The 15,736-nt window shown below is 39.8% G+C and overlaps 1 protein-coding gene across 2 annotated transcripts in view; it reads right to left on the bottom strand.

The window, feature by feature from the left end:
* Positions 1 to 15,736, bottom strand: part of PRR5L (proline rich 5 like) — a 96,311-nt gene that overhangs the window by 54,959 nt on the left and 25,616 nt on the right. For both annotated transcript variants that reach the window (XM_051964216.1, XM_051964218.1), the window contains exons 2-3: positions 6,696 to 7,006; positions 4,560 to 4,640 (exon numbers count right to left, since the gene is read on the bottom strand). In XM_051964216.1, coding sequence (XP_051820176.1) covers positions 4,560 to 4,640; positions 6,696 to 6,865 — 251 coding nt within the window. In that variant the 5' untranslated portion in view covers positions 6,866 to 7,006. The remainder of the gene's footprint in view (positions 1 to 4,559; positions 4,641 to 6,695; positions 7,007 to 15,736) is intronic.

The raw sequence follows: 15,736 nt of genomic DNA, 5'->3' as shown, positions 1-15,736 counted from the left end.
GGTATCATAACTGATTATGGAGGTCAAAAAATTATGATTTATTATCAGTGTTTGATTTGTATTTGGAGCTATTTTGTAAAAATTTCTCAGGCAAAAAAAGGGATTGCAAATGGAAAAAAGTTTAAGAAGTTGAGGTCCCTTTCAGTGCTGTATTTGTGCTCCCATAATCTCCCTCTCTGTTTACAACTAATTACATACGTTTTTGGATTACCTGTCTTAGTGTACTATATTGTCATTTCTCTTAAAGTCTTTTGGAGCTGAATCTCTCACATGTTTGCATATTATCTTCCCAATGAGACCGTAAGCTTCTCCAGAGGTAAGATTGTATTTTCTACGTTAGGATTCTTAGCCACTGTTTCCTTCACAGACATAACTGTGGGCTGTACGACATAAAGCTCACCTAGTCTAACCTATTTAAAAATGGGAAACTGAGGCATGGAGGGAGTGCAATAGGAATCAGGCACTTTTGTGTCCAGAAATCATTCAATGAGTTAATGGCAAAAGAGGGCTCCCAGAGGGCTCTGTTAATTGTCTTTCAGCAAGTGCATAAAATGATCTTTTGCTCTCTACAGATCTATGGGATGAGGGACTTCAGAGAGTATCTAAATCACCTAAAATAGGTATTTTTTCTATATCATCTGACAAGCAGTCATCCAACCTCAGCGAGAGTACTTCCATGATAGGAATCAAGCCCATTTGGGGCTGGCTCTCTACCCATTGGGAAGTGTTCCATTATAACAAGCTGAAAGATGATCCCCCAAAACCAAGTTCTACCCTCAAGGTCAAATTGAAATAGTAAAAAGTTGCTTTGTTCTGAAATCCATATAGATAAAATGAGAAATCATGAAGGGAGAATAAGGAAGGAAGAACAACTCAATTCTTATTTTACCTCTACTTTCTCTGGAAAGGGAACCGTTATTTCAAATGGTAAGAACAGAGCAAAAATGGCCATTAGAAAGTTGAAAACTAAGTAAAATAAGGATAAAAAGAAAAGGTAGCTTGCCACTGATAAATTCAAAACATAGAATCATAGATTCTGGCCTGATGGAGTCCAACTCTCTGATTTTACAGGACAGAAAACCGAGTCATAGAAAAGTTACTTGCCCAGTTAGTAAATGTCTAAGGTAGGATTTGAACTGATGTCTTTTTGATTTCAAGTTCAATACTCTTCTTTGTCTACTACCCCATCTCACTGCCTCAGATCCAGAGGAACTAACTAAATATTCTGGGCTACCAAAAAAATTAGTGAATATGAAACCAGATCTAGTCAGTGATCTCTGAACTCTAAGGAAAAGGGGAAGTGTAACAGAATTTAAGAAAGATCAATTTTTGGAAAAGGAAGAGGCCATTGAGTGTCTCTTTAATTGTTGACAACTTTGTGGAATGTTATTAGAGGGATGGTTAATGAACATCTAGAGAGGAAAGTAGTGATCATGAAGAGCTGGAAAAGTTCCCATCCTTTGATGGGATTCCTTAATGGGCAAAGTAAGAAGGTTTTAGACAGAATCTATCTAGATTTTAATTAAGTAAATCTTAAGCTATTCTGGGGGATAAGATGGAGAGAGGTGGGCTGGGGATAGTAGAGGTAAGTAAGTTTGGGCCTAGTTGAATAACTGGTCCCTCCAAAAAGTCAGTAATAATGATTCTCTGGCACGTGGGCCCCAGGGATGTGCACTGGATCCTCAGCTTCTTAATGATTTTATCAAAGGTTATCAAATCTGCAGATGACCCAGTACTAGAAGGGAGAGCTAATACACTTCAAGGAAGAGTCAGGGACCAGAAAAATTTTGACGTACAGCTGAATCTAAAGATAAAATTTATTAAGCATAAATGTAAAGTCTTTCCCCTTGCATTCCAAAAGTTAATTTTACAACTACAAAATGGAAAAGAGATGGCTAGAGGACAGTTCACCTGAAAGAATATCTAGGGAGTTTTAATACACTTGGCAAGGCAGGGAGAAGGAGCCTCATAAAGTCAGAAAGTACTTGAGGAAGAATTTGAACTCAGTTTTTGTCTCCAAATCTAGGGTTTTATTATATCACCTACCCTAGTTGCCTAAAAAGATACAGAATCTGGGACTAGGTGGCGAGAGTTCCATTGGCTTCTGCTTAGTCAGATCACATCAGGAACTGTGTTCAGAGATTGGTGGTCAAAGGATGTCATAAGAGGGGCTGAAAATATAAAGAATGGAGAATAAAAGCCAGAGGTAGTGGTAGAAAGAAAGAGAATCATTCCACAAAAATTTCTTCTCCAAATTATACCTGATTTCGTTGACGATCCCATGGTCCTGGTGTCCCTTCTGGAACGACCCAGTATTCCAAGCAATTGGCCCTCCCTCCTCTGCTTCAAGCTTGTGGTTTCTCAAAATCAAAATGCCCTGAAGAGAGCACGGCAGAACCCCCTCCCCACAAATTCCCCAGATTTCCTAGAGTCTCTCCCCTTCTCCCACCAGCCAGCTGAATTACGGGGACTACTGTGCAGGGCAAGACTTCGAGAAAAGGGGGAGAAAAATCAAACTTGACTAACCGACATCCCCCACAGTAACAGGAGAGTCATATTTTTTGCTTCAGTGTTTTACTTGTTAAAGAAAGGCAGCTGTGTTTACTTGAGCATGGGTACTTCCAGATGTGGACACATGTGCATGCCAGCATGCTGTATTTAGCTCCAGACCGCCACTCGGCATGAATGCCTGTGTCTACTTTCCATTTTCCAGGAATTGCTCCCTGCAATGGGAGAAAGGGTTTCAAGCCCTGTCAGATACGAGTCTCCTCTTGAGGAAGAGTAGGAGTTGGGAAGGTCCAAAGGAGCACATGCAAGGAAAAATTTCATTTGTATAAATAAAAGAAATGCCTATTTTATAAAAGAATAACTTATTCTATAAGAGAAATGCCTATTTTATAAAAGAATAACTTATTCTATAAGAGAAAAGCCTATTTTATAAAAGAACAATTTATTCTATAAAAGAAAAACCTATTTTATAAAAAATAACTTATTCTATAAAAGACCAACATATTTTATAAAAGAATAACTTTTTCTATAAAAGAAAAACATTTTATAAAAGAATAACTTATTCTATTATTCTACAAAAGAAAAACCTGTTTTGTAAATAAAAAAACCCTGTTATATAAAAGAAAAATCTATTTTATAAAAGAATAACTTATTCTAATCTATAAAAGAAAAACCTGTTTTGTAAATGAAAAACCTATTATATAAAAGAATAACTTATTCCATAAAAGAAAAATCTATTCTATAAAAAATAACATTCTATAAAAGAGAAACATATCTTATAAAAAATAACTTATTCTATAAAAGACAAACATATTTTATAAAAGAATTACTTATTCTATTCTGTAAAAGAAAAACCTGTTTTATAAATAAAAACCTATTATATAAAAGAAAAATCTATTTTATAAAAGAAAAACATATTTTATAAAAAATAACTTTTTCTATAAAAGAAAAACATATGAAAGAATAACTTATTCTATTCCACAAAAGAAAAACCTGTTTCATAAATGAAAAATCTATTCTATAAAAGAAAAACCTATTCCCCACAAGCCAAGAGACCCCCTGTTGTCATCCTTTAGACCGCTAATAACCAAAGACAGAGTCATGTAGTTGGTTGACTCCGGCTATAACCCTTCCCCCAGCTGATAAGCTCCCCCTGGACTGACGACAAGAATAAAAACGAGCCTTCTGGGATACAAGCAGCACGCAGGGACTGGAGCAACCCAAAGGTAAAAAAAAAAAAAATAAGTAAATAAATACATCAGCCCATGGGATTCTTTGCTAGGGGTACAAGTGAGGGTGACTTCAATCAGTCATTGAAATCACTCAGCAAGCCTTTAGCTGCCCTGACTCTGGGCCAGGAGCTGTGGATGTAAATGTCCAAGTAACCCAGTCCCTGCCCTCGAGGAACTGACCTTGGGCTTCCAGTGTAGAAGCCTTCCCTGTGACTCTCAGCAGGATTAACAGAATACCATTTCACTGCCATTTCTTACCTTCAGCTCCCCCGTACCATGGAAGATGGGCCTGGGGCCAGCCCAAGATAGAATTCTGGCTCAGGAGCCCTGGATTATCCTGGCCTGGACCAGCAACTGGGGATGTTGGGCGAGGGACTAGGACGCTGGGACCTGGGCTTTCCTATCTGTAAAGTGAATGGGTCGGAGCAGACGGTGGCTTTGGGGCTCCCTGAGACATCATTCTATGATTCTCAGTATGAAATAGGACTGAACATGCTCAGTGGAAGTGTAAACACAGTCAGTGACTCGGGGGCCCAGACAGAGCACGTACTTAATAGCTTTCATAGAGGCAGAGGTTCAACAGAGAAATGGCAGATCTTCATTAAGGAGGCAGCGGGACAGATTAAAGAGCCTGCTGGGATCTGAATTCAAATCCTGCCTCTACCCAGGTTGCCCATGGGTGAATCACTCCCCCACAAGCTAGTGAGGATCTGAGCTGGGATTTGGACCCCCGACTTCTTAGAGAACTCTGCCTTGGGGACCTTCCCCCTTTCCAGCTCTGCCCCATAGATAAAAGTCATTCCTTCTACAGGGTCCTACCTGATGTTTTCATTCAGCAGGAAAAGCTCATTGTTCTGCAGGCCTCCTCCTTTGAACACATTGATCACCGCAGTCTGGACACTGCCCAGGAAACACAAAGGAATGAGGCTCTCAAAAACCAGCAACAAAAATCTCCATACCTCCTTTTTCTCCCCCTCCCCCAAAATGTGCCCAATCCCTGAGCACTTGACCTCAGGCACCAACCCAAAGCCAAAAGAAGTAGAAGGATCAGCAGTCAAAGAGATCCAGCCTCTGGATCTTATTTTGAAGATGGGGAAACTGAGGCACACAGAAGCAAGCACCTTGCCATGAGTCCCAGTCAATCAGCATATAAGGTGGAATTCGAATCCAAGTCTTCTCATCTAAGGTGGAATTCGAATCCAAGTCTTCTCATCTCCAAGTCCATTGTTCCTTCCCTCGTTCTTCCAGGGAAATCTCAGACCAAGAGGTACACGGGACCCTCAAGGGTGTCTAGTCCAATCACCCCCTTTCATTTATAAATGATAAGGTGACAGACAGGACTGTGGAAATTGAGTGTGGATCACAATATAACATTCTCACTCTTTTTGTTATTGTTTGTTGCGTTTTGTTTTCTTATTCATTTTCTTTCTTTTTTGATCTGATTTTTCTTACGCAGCAAGATAATTGTATAAATGTTTATATATATTGGATTTAACATATATTTTAACATGTATAACATATATTGGTTTACCTGCCATCTGGGGAGGAAGTTGGGAAGGAGAGGAAAATCTGAAACACAAGGCTATGCAAGGGTCAGTGTTGAAAAATATCCATGCATATGTTTTGAAAATAAAAAGCTTTCAAAAAAATGATAGGGTGAGATAGTATGCCCGTGGTCACAGCGGACACAGCCAGGATCAAAAGGGGGAGTGCGAGTTCAGTGCCCCAAGACTCAGTGTCCACATTGGTAAAATGAAGGGGTACACAGTCTCTAAGGTCCCTTTAAAAATCTAAATCTAAATCTAGTTCTAAATCTAATGGCCCAGATTAAATTTGAATCCAAACTCTCCAACACCAAAAATCAGTGTGAATTTCCATTGTTACTATCTCCCGGACAACCTGCAAGCTTCATCCTGCAAGCTGATATTCCTCAATAAAGTGACAACCCGTCAAAAAGGTGCTTTCTGGACCTAAATCTGGGATAACAAGGGTCCACAGCAACTACTCTTGGGGCACTTTAAGACTCACAACACCTCTGAAAGGCAGGGAGGATGAGGAAGAAGAACATGGGACGTGGGACACCTGGTAATGACATGCCTTGTTGTCACAAGGTCACAAGATCGACTTTCAAGGATAAGGGGATGTTCCAGGTCCCTGGGATGGAAGCTTATGAAAGGCAGGACCTGGTCCCCAATTTTTCTTTGTATCACCAAGGCCAAGTCTGTGATAAACACTCGTTAGACTAAATTAATTCTTCCAGTTGATCAAACAACTCCAATCCATGCAAAGGAAGAAAAGCAAGTGCCCAAAGTCCCCTGCATGGGACATTTCTTCACTGGGAGCTCCCCATGTATACAGAATCATAGTCTGGCCCCAAATACCCAAAATAAATGGAACTAATTGGCACCTTGGGATCTTGGGTCTTGAAATCTTCAAGGAAATTCGGGTTCAAATTCTGCCTTAGACACGCCCTCCCTGGGAGAATCATTGACTCTCAGTTGTCCCTTTTTATTTAAAAACTTAACTTTTTGCTTTTTGTTGGACCCAATGGCCTCTTGGGCCTTTGCAGATGTTCTATGAACTGCACTCCCTTCAGAAGCAGATGGAGCTGAAGCAATTTTGCCAAGGTTAGTGTAGAGAATGATAGAATGGCCAGGATTTCAATGGAGGCCTTCTGCCCTTGCAGCTCTTCCAAAAAAAAGGTTCTAAGGTTGACTTTTCTTCCTCCAAGGAAACCCTATTTATACTTTCCATTGAGGTGTTTAGAAAATTACTGATTCAAAAAGCAAGGAGCTACCAAGAAACCCTTATTAAGTGTCTCTTCAGGGCCAGATCCTGGGAATTCAGGGATAGACCCCAAAACTGGCAGCAAGCCCCCTTCCTCAAGGTCAAACATGGTCCCTTTGCTCCCTTTTCCCAGCAGAAGACCCATCCCAAAACTTAGCTCCCTCTCACCTGTTCCAGGCCGAATTGGAACTGAGCTGCATGGCCTGGCGGGCAGCCTGGAAGCGGGGCAGGTCACTCAACACAGGGGAGCTCATGAAGCGGGGTCTCGGCCGCCGAAAGGAGCCCATCTTGTGGAACTCGATGGGCAGGTACAGGGCGGGAGCAGAGCCTCGGGTCATAGGTTCAGACAAAGGGCCGACTCCTCTCCTTCTTGTCTCAAAAGCCTTAGGGCTCCCAGCTAACAGGGTCCTCTGCTGTCCGGAGCCACCGGCCCATGGAGACCCTCGTTCTCTTTTCAAAACCACTGGTTCAGGAGACGCCTGAAAGGAAAGAACAAGTTTTCACCCACATCTTACAGGAAACCACTGGGGCTTTCCAGCCCACATATCCTGAGAACAGCTGCTGGACGGGGAGATTACATGGGCTCCACACACTTAATGCCAGCCTTGACCAGCACCTGGCTCCACAGCCATTCTGCTACCTCTGAAATGCCGAGGGAAAACAGCTGGGAACCACTGGACCAGAGGGCAGGAGGGAAGCCCCCTGAGGGCAGGAACTGCTGAAAGTCTATCTCCTACATATCCACATCCTAAAATGTTTGTTGAACCACATTTGTAGAAGCAGGGTACAAAAACATGGACCAATTAACATCACCCAACAACAAACCATTTCTCTAGAAAGAAAACGTGCCATTTTAAAGAGAAGGCCTGACACAGAATCTTGGGAGTTGGAACCAATCAATGAGCATGTATTAAGCACCATGTATTGCCCCCATTTGGTGGGGATACAAAGAAATGCAGCAATAATGCCTGCCCTCAAGGAGCTTACATTCTAACCACTAGAAAAGAGATCTCAGAAGATCTAATTCAGTCCAACTGACCAATGATGGACAGAAGAAGCTACACCAGAGAAGGAACACTGGGAAATGAATGTAAACTGCATTTTTGTTTTTCTTCCCAGGTTATTTATACCTTCTGAATCCAATTCTCCCTGTGCAACAAGAGAACTGTTTGATTCTGCACACATATATTGTATCTAGGATATACTGGATCATATTTAACATGCATAAGACTGCCTGCCATCTAGGGGAGAGGGTGGAGGGAGGGAAGGGGAAAAATCTGAACAGAAGAGAGTGCAAGGGATAATGTTGTAAAAAATTACCCTGGCATAAAAAGTTATAATAAAAAAAAAAAAGAAATCTCAGAGGCCAAGTGGTACATGGGCTCCAAATGTGGACAAGAATGAGAGTCTATAAGACATCATTTCTTTCACCTTTTTTGTGTTCTGGACTCTGATGGACCCTTCCTCCAACTTATGCTTTTAAATACATAAAACAATAAGATAGGATTGTAAAAGACACCAATTATACTGAAATACAGTTATCAACTTTTTTTTTTTAAGTTCATGGATGGCACCCTTCCCCTAGAGTTAAAAGAAATACATTACCCTTCCTTTAGAGTTAAATGAAACATATTATGGTAGCTCTGACTAGAGTAAAAAAGGCTAACACTGGGCCCAGTGAACTTCCACCAAGAACACAAAGTGTCCTAGGAATCAGTATCTATAGACTTAACATTGAACAGAAAAAGGAATAGCTTTTCCAGGAATTATTTTTAAAAAAGAAAAATAATAAATAGCAACACAATTACATAACTTCCTGAACCTCTTCCGGCTGCCCTAAGATATATGGCAGGGGATGCTCCTGAAAGTCAGAGAGAGACCCAGAATTTACAGATATTCATTTTTCCCCCACTTGAATTTGCAAAGAACAATCCCAAAGTTAATCCAGTCTTTAAAACAAAACCAAAACTCTTACTCATGCTTCCCCGGTTCTAACCTGCTTAAGAAGCCAGCTTGGCCAGTGTTGAGTTAAGAAGAGATATATTTCATTTCCTCTCCTCACACGTGCTTGTAAAGCTAATTCTGGAGTCATTACAGGCTATTAACAATGTTTATTAGGATCTTAAATCGAGGGTGTTATGAAAGGTGCACGTGGACGGTAAGGGAGGAGAAGAGGGCTGGATGAGCAAAAGTTCCAGGTGTTGACCTGGCTTTTGGCCCTGAAATAATCATCAGCCCAAGAAAGGTACCTGGGCTCTCCTCCCTCAAGTCTCACTCAGGAGCCAGGCTTCCACTCCAGGCAGTCTGAGTAGGCAGGGGACGGCCCATGTGGAATGTGAGCTCGTCCAGTGCCAGGGAATGCTGGCCATGGGAGGATCTTGTTAGAGCCAGTTCAAGTAGGGGCCTCTGGCCCCCGTTTCCCACGGCTCTCCTGTCACCCTGAAAGAAGGGAATCTAGCGAAAGTCTCTCTTTCCCCCTCCAAAGGGCTATTTCCCGGGGGAACTTCACCCTTAGAGAGAATGGAGAGAAAGCTATTAGAAGGGTGGACATGAACCCTTGAAAGGGAACCTCTCCTGTAACCAGCCGCCACCCTCAACAAAGACCTGCCCTGATTTCAGGAGAGTAATCCCAGAATCCAAAAAGGATTTTCTAAACCAGAAGAGAGGGCGTCTAGGCTGATCCCTTCAATTTACAGAAGCATCTGAGGCAAAGAAAAAGAAGACAGACTTGGGGCTAGCTAGACCTTGGCCATGGTGCTCAAATAATAATTAGAAAATGACTTTATTAATAAGTAATTACTACTTAATAAGTAGAGAATGACCAAATGAATACATGAATGTGTCCGCGTCAAGATGGGGCCTAATACCAATGATACATTGCTGAGAGCAAAGGGAAGGTTCTTCTCATCAGTTTTTCTGGGGCTGCCTTGACCCCTATCAATAGCTCAATGTCCCAAAAATATCCCAATTAGGCAGTCTGAGGGAAGAGGAGAGATGAAGAACATATAAATGACATTTATATACCAATTTTAAGGTAAACAAAGCCCTTTATACATCTTAAACTCATCCGAAACCTAAACAACCCTCTAAATTTTCATATTTAATTTATTTTTATAATATTTAAGAGAATTTATCCAAACAGTTATGATCTCTGTCTTTAAGATGAATAAATGGCCCCATTTGCCCACAGCCACATACTAGGAAGCATCTGAGGTGGGCTTTGAACTTGGGGACACCCATGCGAGGATTCTATTCACTCAACAAGCTTACCACTATCTAGGATGCAGAACTGGGCAATAGTCTCACCTCACACTGTAGAGACATTGGGCCCAGAGAGGGGCTCAACCTGCTTCAGGCCCCCAGCTATCAGGGGCAGAGCCAGAATTCTAACCCATGTCTCACGTACACATATCCAGGATTCCTTGGACAGTTGCAACCCAGCCACGCTCTCTGGCACACAGAAAACAAGGCATTTGAGTCATGAGCCACGAGCCTGGGCCCTCCCTCAGAGCAAGAATAACTTTTCACACACATTCTGACTAAGTTTTCTCTCTGGTTTCCCAACTCACATCAGATAAGAAGCAACAAACCGTGAAAGAGGAGGGGAAAGTTTGGTGAAGGCAAAGGGGAGTGGAGGAGGAGGTCTTCAGTAAGAGAATCATCAATGGAGCCCCAAAGAAGAGATCTTAGGGACCCTCTGGGCCACCCCTCCCAGTCTTGGAACACACATCTATAGCTGGAAGGGGTCTCCAAGGCTGGCTAATCCAGCCCCCTCACATTATTTATATCTGAGCCTTCAATCTCTCATTTTTTAGGTGAGAGATTGAAGGCTCAGATATAAATACTGTGAGTTGTCCAAAATCACAGGGGAAATAAATATCAAAAAACCTTCCTTGAAAAGAAAGGAGGGGAAAAGGGGGAAAAAAGGAAAGAAAGAAAAGAGAAAGGGCAGCTAGATGATACGGTGGATAGAATTCTGGCCCTGAAGTCAGGAGGACCCGAGTTCAAATTTGATCTCAGACACTTAATAATTCCTAGCTGTATGACCTTGACAAGTCACTTAATCCCAATTGCCTCAGGAAAAAAAAAATAATAACAAAGAAAATTAAAAAAAAAAAAAAAGAAAGAAAGAAAAGAGGAGATAATTCGGGAAAGAGGAAAAAGTGTTTAGAGTTCAGGCCTGGCTTCATTGGCCAAAGTCTGAGCAATGGTCTATCCAAATATTAAATGATCCCAAGCAAATAATTCTAGCAATATTACCCTGTCACAACACAGAATTTTCATTCTTTTTATTGTTGTTTGCTTGCGGTTTGTTTTCTTTCTCATTATTTAATTTGATTTTTCTTGTGTATATATAAATATGTATACAATAAATTAAAAAGAATTAATGCAAAAAAAAATTTACCCTGAAATAGATTTAGAAGTACAGTCTAAAATGAAGGAATGTGCTTGAAGCTTTTTCTAATATAGAAACTGGTAATTAGCAAGACTCAGTGCAAAGTCTCTCAAATAGTAACCTCCCTCCTTTTTCTAAGCGGAAAGCTATATAGATAGATACTTCTATGGGATGCAGCACTAGGAATCGACCAGGGAAATAGCCAACATCATTGAAACTCAGAAAGGGGTCTCTGAAGCCATACTGTACCCAACATTCCCAAAAAGCTTGTCTTGAACAGTCAATAATATTTACTTATTTATTTATTTTTAAGGGTTTTGTTTTGTTTTGTTTTTAATTAAAGCTTTTTATTTTTCAAAACATATGCATGGATAATAAGAAACCTTGTAAAAATCTCTGTTCTAATTCCCCCCCTTTCCTCACCCTCTCCCCTAGATGGCAAGTAGTCCAATAAGTCAATAATATTTATTAAGCATCTATTATGGGCTGAGATACAAAAAGAGCGAAAAGGTAATCCCCGACCTCAAAGAGCTCTCACTCAGAACTTCATGTTGTGTCCGCCATTTCTGGGAGGAGAGAATGTATCTAAGATTTCACTGATTTAGGAAACTCCCTCTGCCAATACAATTCAGCAGCTATTATGCAGAGAATTCAATCTGAGAGAGGTCTTTGGGGGACTGAGATAGTAAATGACTCCTCCAAAACAACACATATCAGCGATGGGTCAGAAACAGAACAATAACCCTATGCTTTCTTTATGTCCTTTTTCATTATCTGGTATACAAAAAGGGCTTAATTAGTGCTTATTGAATCAATTGATGAAATAATGAGTTAATAAATGGCAGTGTGCTCCATCAGAGAGCACATAATAACTCATGAGGGACCCCACTCCCTTCCGGGGTAGCTCTTATTCTCAAAAAACTATTGTTGGTGGTCACTGATTCAGTCATGTCTGACTGTGTCCAGAGCATACCAGGCCCATATCCTGAAGTCTGTCCCACCTGATGGTCGTTGCTTCCGTGACATTCTCTATCCACCTCATCTTCCGCTGTCTCCTTCTTTGCTTTAAATCTTCCCCAACATTAGTGTCTTTTCCAATGAGTCCCTTCTTCTCATTACATGGCCAAGTTATTTAATTTTCAGCTTTAGTATTTTTCCTTCTAATGAGCAGTCTGAATTTCTTTTAAGTATTGACTGATTTTATCTCCTTGCTCTCAAAAGTCTTTTCTGGAACTGCAATTCAAAAGTGTCAATTCTTTTTCCTAACAGCAAAGAGAAATCTTCCTCTATTTTTGGCCAACCTTATTTCCCCTTTCCCGGCACTTGCAAAGATATAAAGACTTTTTCTCCTCTTGTGGGTTAGAGCAGAATGGTACAAAATTTACACCACAAAATATCCAAATCATTTCCCCCATGTGTTTTGAATTAACCTATGATCTTACAACCAAAGGCATTCTAGAGGGGACAATGAGTTCAAGTGTACCAAATTAATGATTCCTTCTGCTTGAAACCAAATCACTTCCTTTTTGTTGTTGTTCCATCATTTTTCATTGGTGTCCAACTCTTTGTGACCTCATTTGGGAGTTTTCTTAAGCTACTCGAGTGGTCTGCCATTTCCTTTCTTAGCTCATTTTACAAATGAGGAAACTGAGGCAGACAGGGTAAAGTGATTTGTCTAGGATCACACAGCTACTAAATGTCTGGCTAAGGTCAGATGTGAACTCAGGTCCTCCTGATTCCAGGCCTGGTACTCTATCCACTTTATCACCTAGCTGCTACCCTGACACATCCTTATAAGATATTAAAAGTATAGTAGTGTCTGCTTCAAAAGCCATTCCCCTCACATAGTTGTTTCTGGGCTTTTTGCTCCTTCTCCAAGGATATTCATTTTTATTTAAAAAAATAATATGCAATTTGGGAATACACAGTGCTGCATGAACAAAAATAATGAGGAAATATACTTTAAATTATTTTTATAAAAGTCATTACTCCTTTCCCCCATACAGCTAACAACTTAACAAGTCAAAAGGATAAATCATTGCAATAGAGGGAAAATGTGATACATTCCTGCCCTTTGGAAGTGACTTTCTATGTCCTCATCGGTAAACAGGATCAGAGATTTTTTTGTTTGAAGGAACCTTAGAAATTATTTGATCCAATTCCTTATTTTACAAACTAGGAAATTGAGGATTCAAAAAGTCATACAAATGGTAAAAATCAAAGGCAGTCTGATCCATAGATCCAATGTGAAATCTAATGTTCTCTCCACCTCAATGCATTAATTAGCAAGTATTAATTAATTAATAATTAGTAAACATTATTAATCACTTGCTAGATACCAAGACTACAATGACAAATAGGAAACATTGTTCCCCTGAGAAGCCTATATATTGGACAGGGTGGGTGGGGGTGGGTTGGCAGGGAGAGGAGTACAGAGAAAGGAGCAACATGTTTGCATATAAGCAAATACCAATTATATTCCTAGTAATTACAGAACAATTTATAGAAAGCCAGCCTCTCAAAGACTGGTTTTTGTTTCTTTATCACCTAGCTGTTATTATTCAGACTCAATTTTTTTTTAGCTGGTTGGTATTCATTTAATTCCCTAGAGAAAGCCATTGCAGCAAGTGCCTTTAATGAATGAAAATTTAGTGTTTGTCGAATTGACTCAACTGCTGTTCTTCTCAGGTACAACATTGTACTAAGTATTGTCAATTCTTTTCTTGAAGCTCCCCTGGGCCAGTGTCTCTTGACTGTGAATCCCCCTGATAATAAAATGACTTTTTAAAGAAAGTCCTTCCTCTCCCAGGTTCCCACCCTTCTAAATCAAGAGATGATGCAACATTGGAACTCAAAATAAGATCAGGCACATCAATGGAAAATGGCCCAAGAGCTTTGTGTTACAGACATGGACCACGCTGCCACAAACAACTGAAATGCCTCTGGACACAATGCATTGAGAATCAGAAACCCACGTGGGATGGGAGCAAGTTAAGCCCCAATATTTAAATAAAAAGCTGACTTCCTTAGAATGTTGCCTTGGGAGATGAGGAAATCCCTCTCCCTCAAGCCAAGTTTATGTGACACATATGGGTATGTTTGCAGAGGGAATTCATATTCAAGTGTGGGTAGGACTGGAGGGCCCTGGAGGACACGTCCGATTCTGAGATTCTGGGATTATGTTCCAGGAGGGTCCTGGGGATCTGGGAAAGAAACTTGCCTTTTTCCCATTACTTTCTGAAGTCTAGAAATTCAACAAAATGATAAATCAAGCCCTGATTTTCAGTACTGCTGACTTCCAATTTAAAACTCAGAATAAGTGTAAGGATGATCTGGCACATCCCTGCCTAATTCTAGCTAGGACTCACATTGGAAGAACCCACACAGAAAAACGATGCTCTTTATAACTTCTCCAAGTGGTCATCAAGCTTCTTCTATAAGCTTTGTGAAGAGAATCCACAACCTCCCTAGAAACGCATTTCACTTTTCGATAACTCTAACGAATGAGCTTCCACTTCCCACATCTGCCTTTCACACAGGTTCTCCCCATACCCAGAACACTCTCCCTTCTCACTTCCCCACTTTAGCATCCTTCAGTCTCTTGAAGACTCAAGGCAAATGGCCCCAGCTCTGGGGGACCTTTCCTGCTGGGAGCATTAGGAGCAAATTATGCTGTTTTATTATATTTATATGTCCATATATAGATCTATACATGCATGTATATACATATACTTATATACACATGCACAGAAATATAATTATTTATCCCTTAACTACTTTTGCTTTAGTAGAAAGTAAAATTAAACTCCTTGAGAAAAGGACTACTCCATTCTAGTTTTTGTACCCCTATTAAGACACAGCAGGCATTTAACAAAGGCTTAGCTAAAGCGAAACAATGAATCTTTAAGTCAATTTATTAAGTACCTTCTACTCTACCAATCCTAGTAATTCCAAATTGTGATATCCAGCCATTGCTCCTATTTTTATATTTTATGTAATCAAGCAACACACATCTAATTCATTTTCCCAGAAACTATCCTTTAAAAATAAAAATAATAGCATTAATAATAATAAATACTTATCATAGACTCCAAGATTTATAAATAGCTCTACATATATTATCTCACTTAATCCTTACAATAATCCATTGAGATAGCTGCTATAAAATGGCAAAGTAGATAGAGAGCCAGGTCTGGAGTCAAGAAAGCTCATATCCCTGAATTCAAATCCAAAATCAAACACTTATTAGCTGTGTGACTCTGTTTGCCTCAATTTCCTCACCCATAAAATAAGCTGCATAAAATAAAATGGCCAACTATGTCAATATTGCCAAGACAATCCCAAAAGGGACCACAAAGATTTAGTTAGGAATGAAAAACAGCTGAACAAAAAAATTCTAAGTCTCAGGGCTTAAGTGATTCAGGTCCAAGGTGTCACAGGGTAATATACATTTATTTATATTTATTATATATTTATTTAATACACATTTTATTTAAATATACATTTATTTACATATACATTTTATTTCTATATATGTATATTTAAATAAAATGTGTGTATATATACATCTATTATATATATAAAATATAATATACATATATTATGTATAATATATGTATATATATACATACACATTAAACTTGGCCAATACCCCAAAGAGATCAAAGGCATATATACAAAAATATTTATAAGTAGCTCTTTTTGAGAGGCCAAAGGACCAAGAACTAAAAGGATCAACTGTCTAATAATTAGGAATGAATGAAGAAATTATGGCATTTGAATTTAATGGAATGCTATTACACTACAAGAAATG

This window comes from Antechinus flavipes, chromosome 6 (assembly GCF_016432865.1).
Source record: "Antechinus flavipes isolate AdamAnt ecotype Samford, QLD, Australia chromosome 6, AdamAnt_v2, whole genome shotgun sequence".
Classification (NCBI taxonomy): Eukaryota; Metazoa; Chordata; class Mammalia; order Dasyuromorphia; family Dasyuridae; genus Antechinus; species Antechinus flavipes.
Note: the sequence above shows the minus strand (reverse complement) of the source record. Positions and strands in the feature narration are given on the sequence as shown.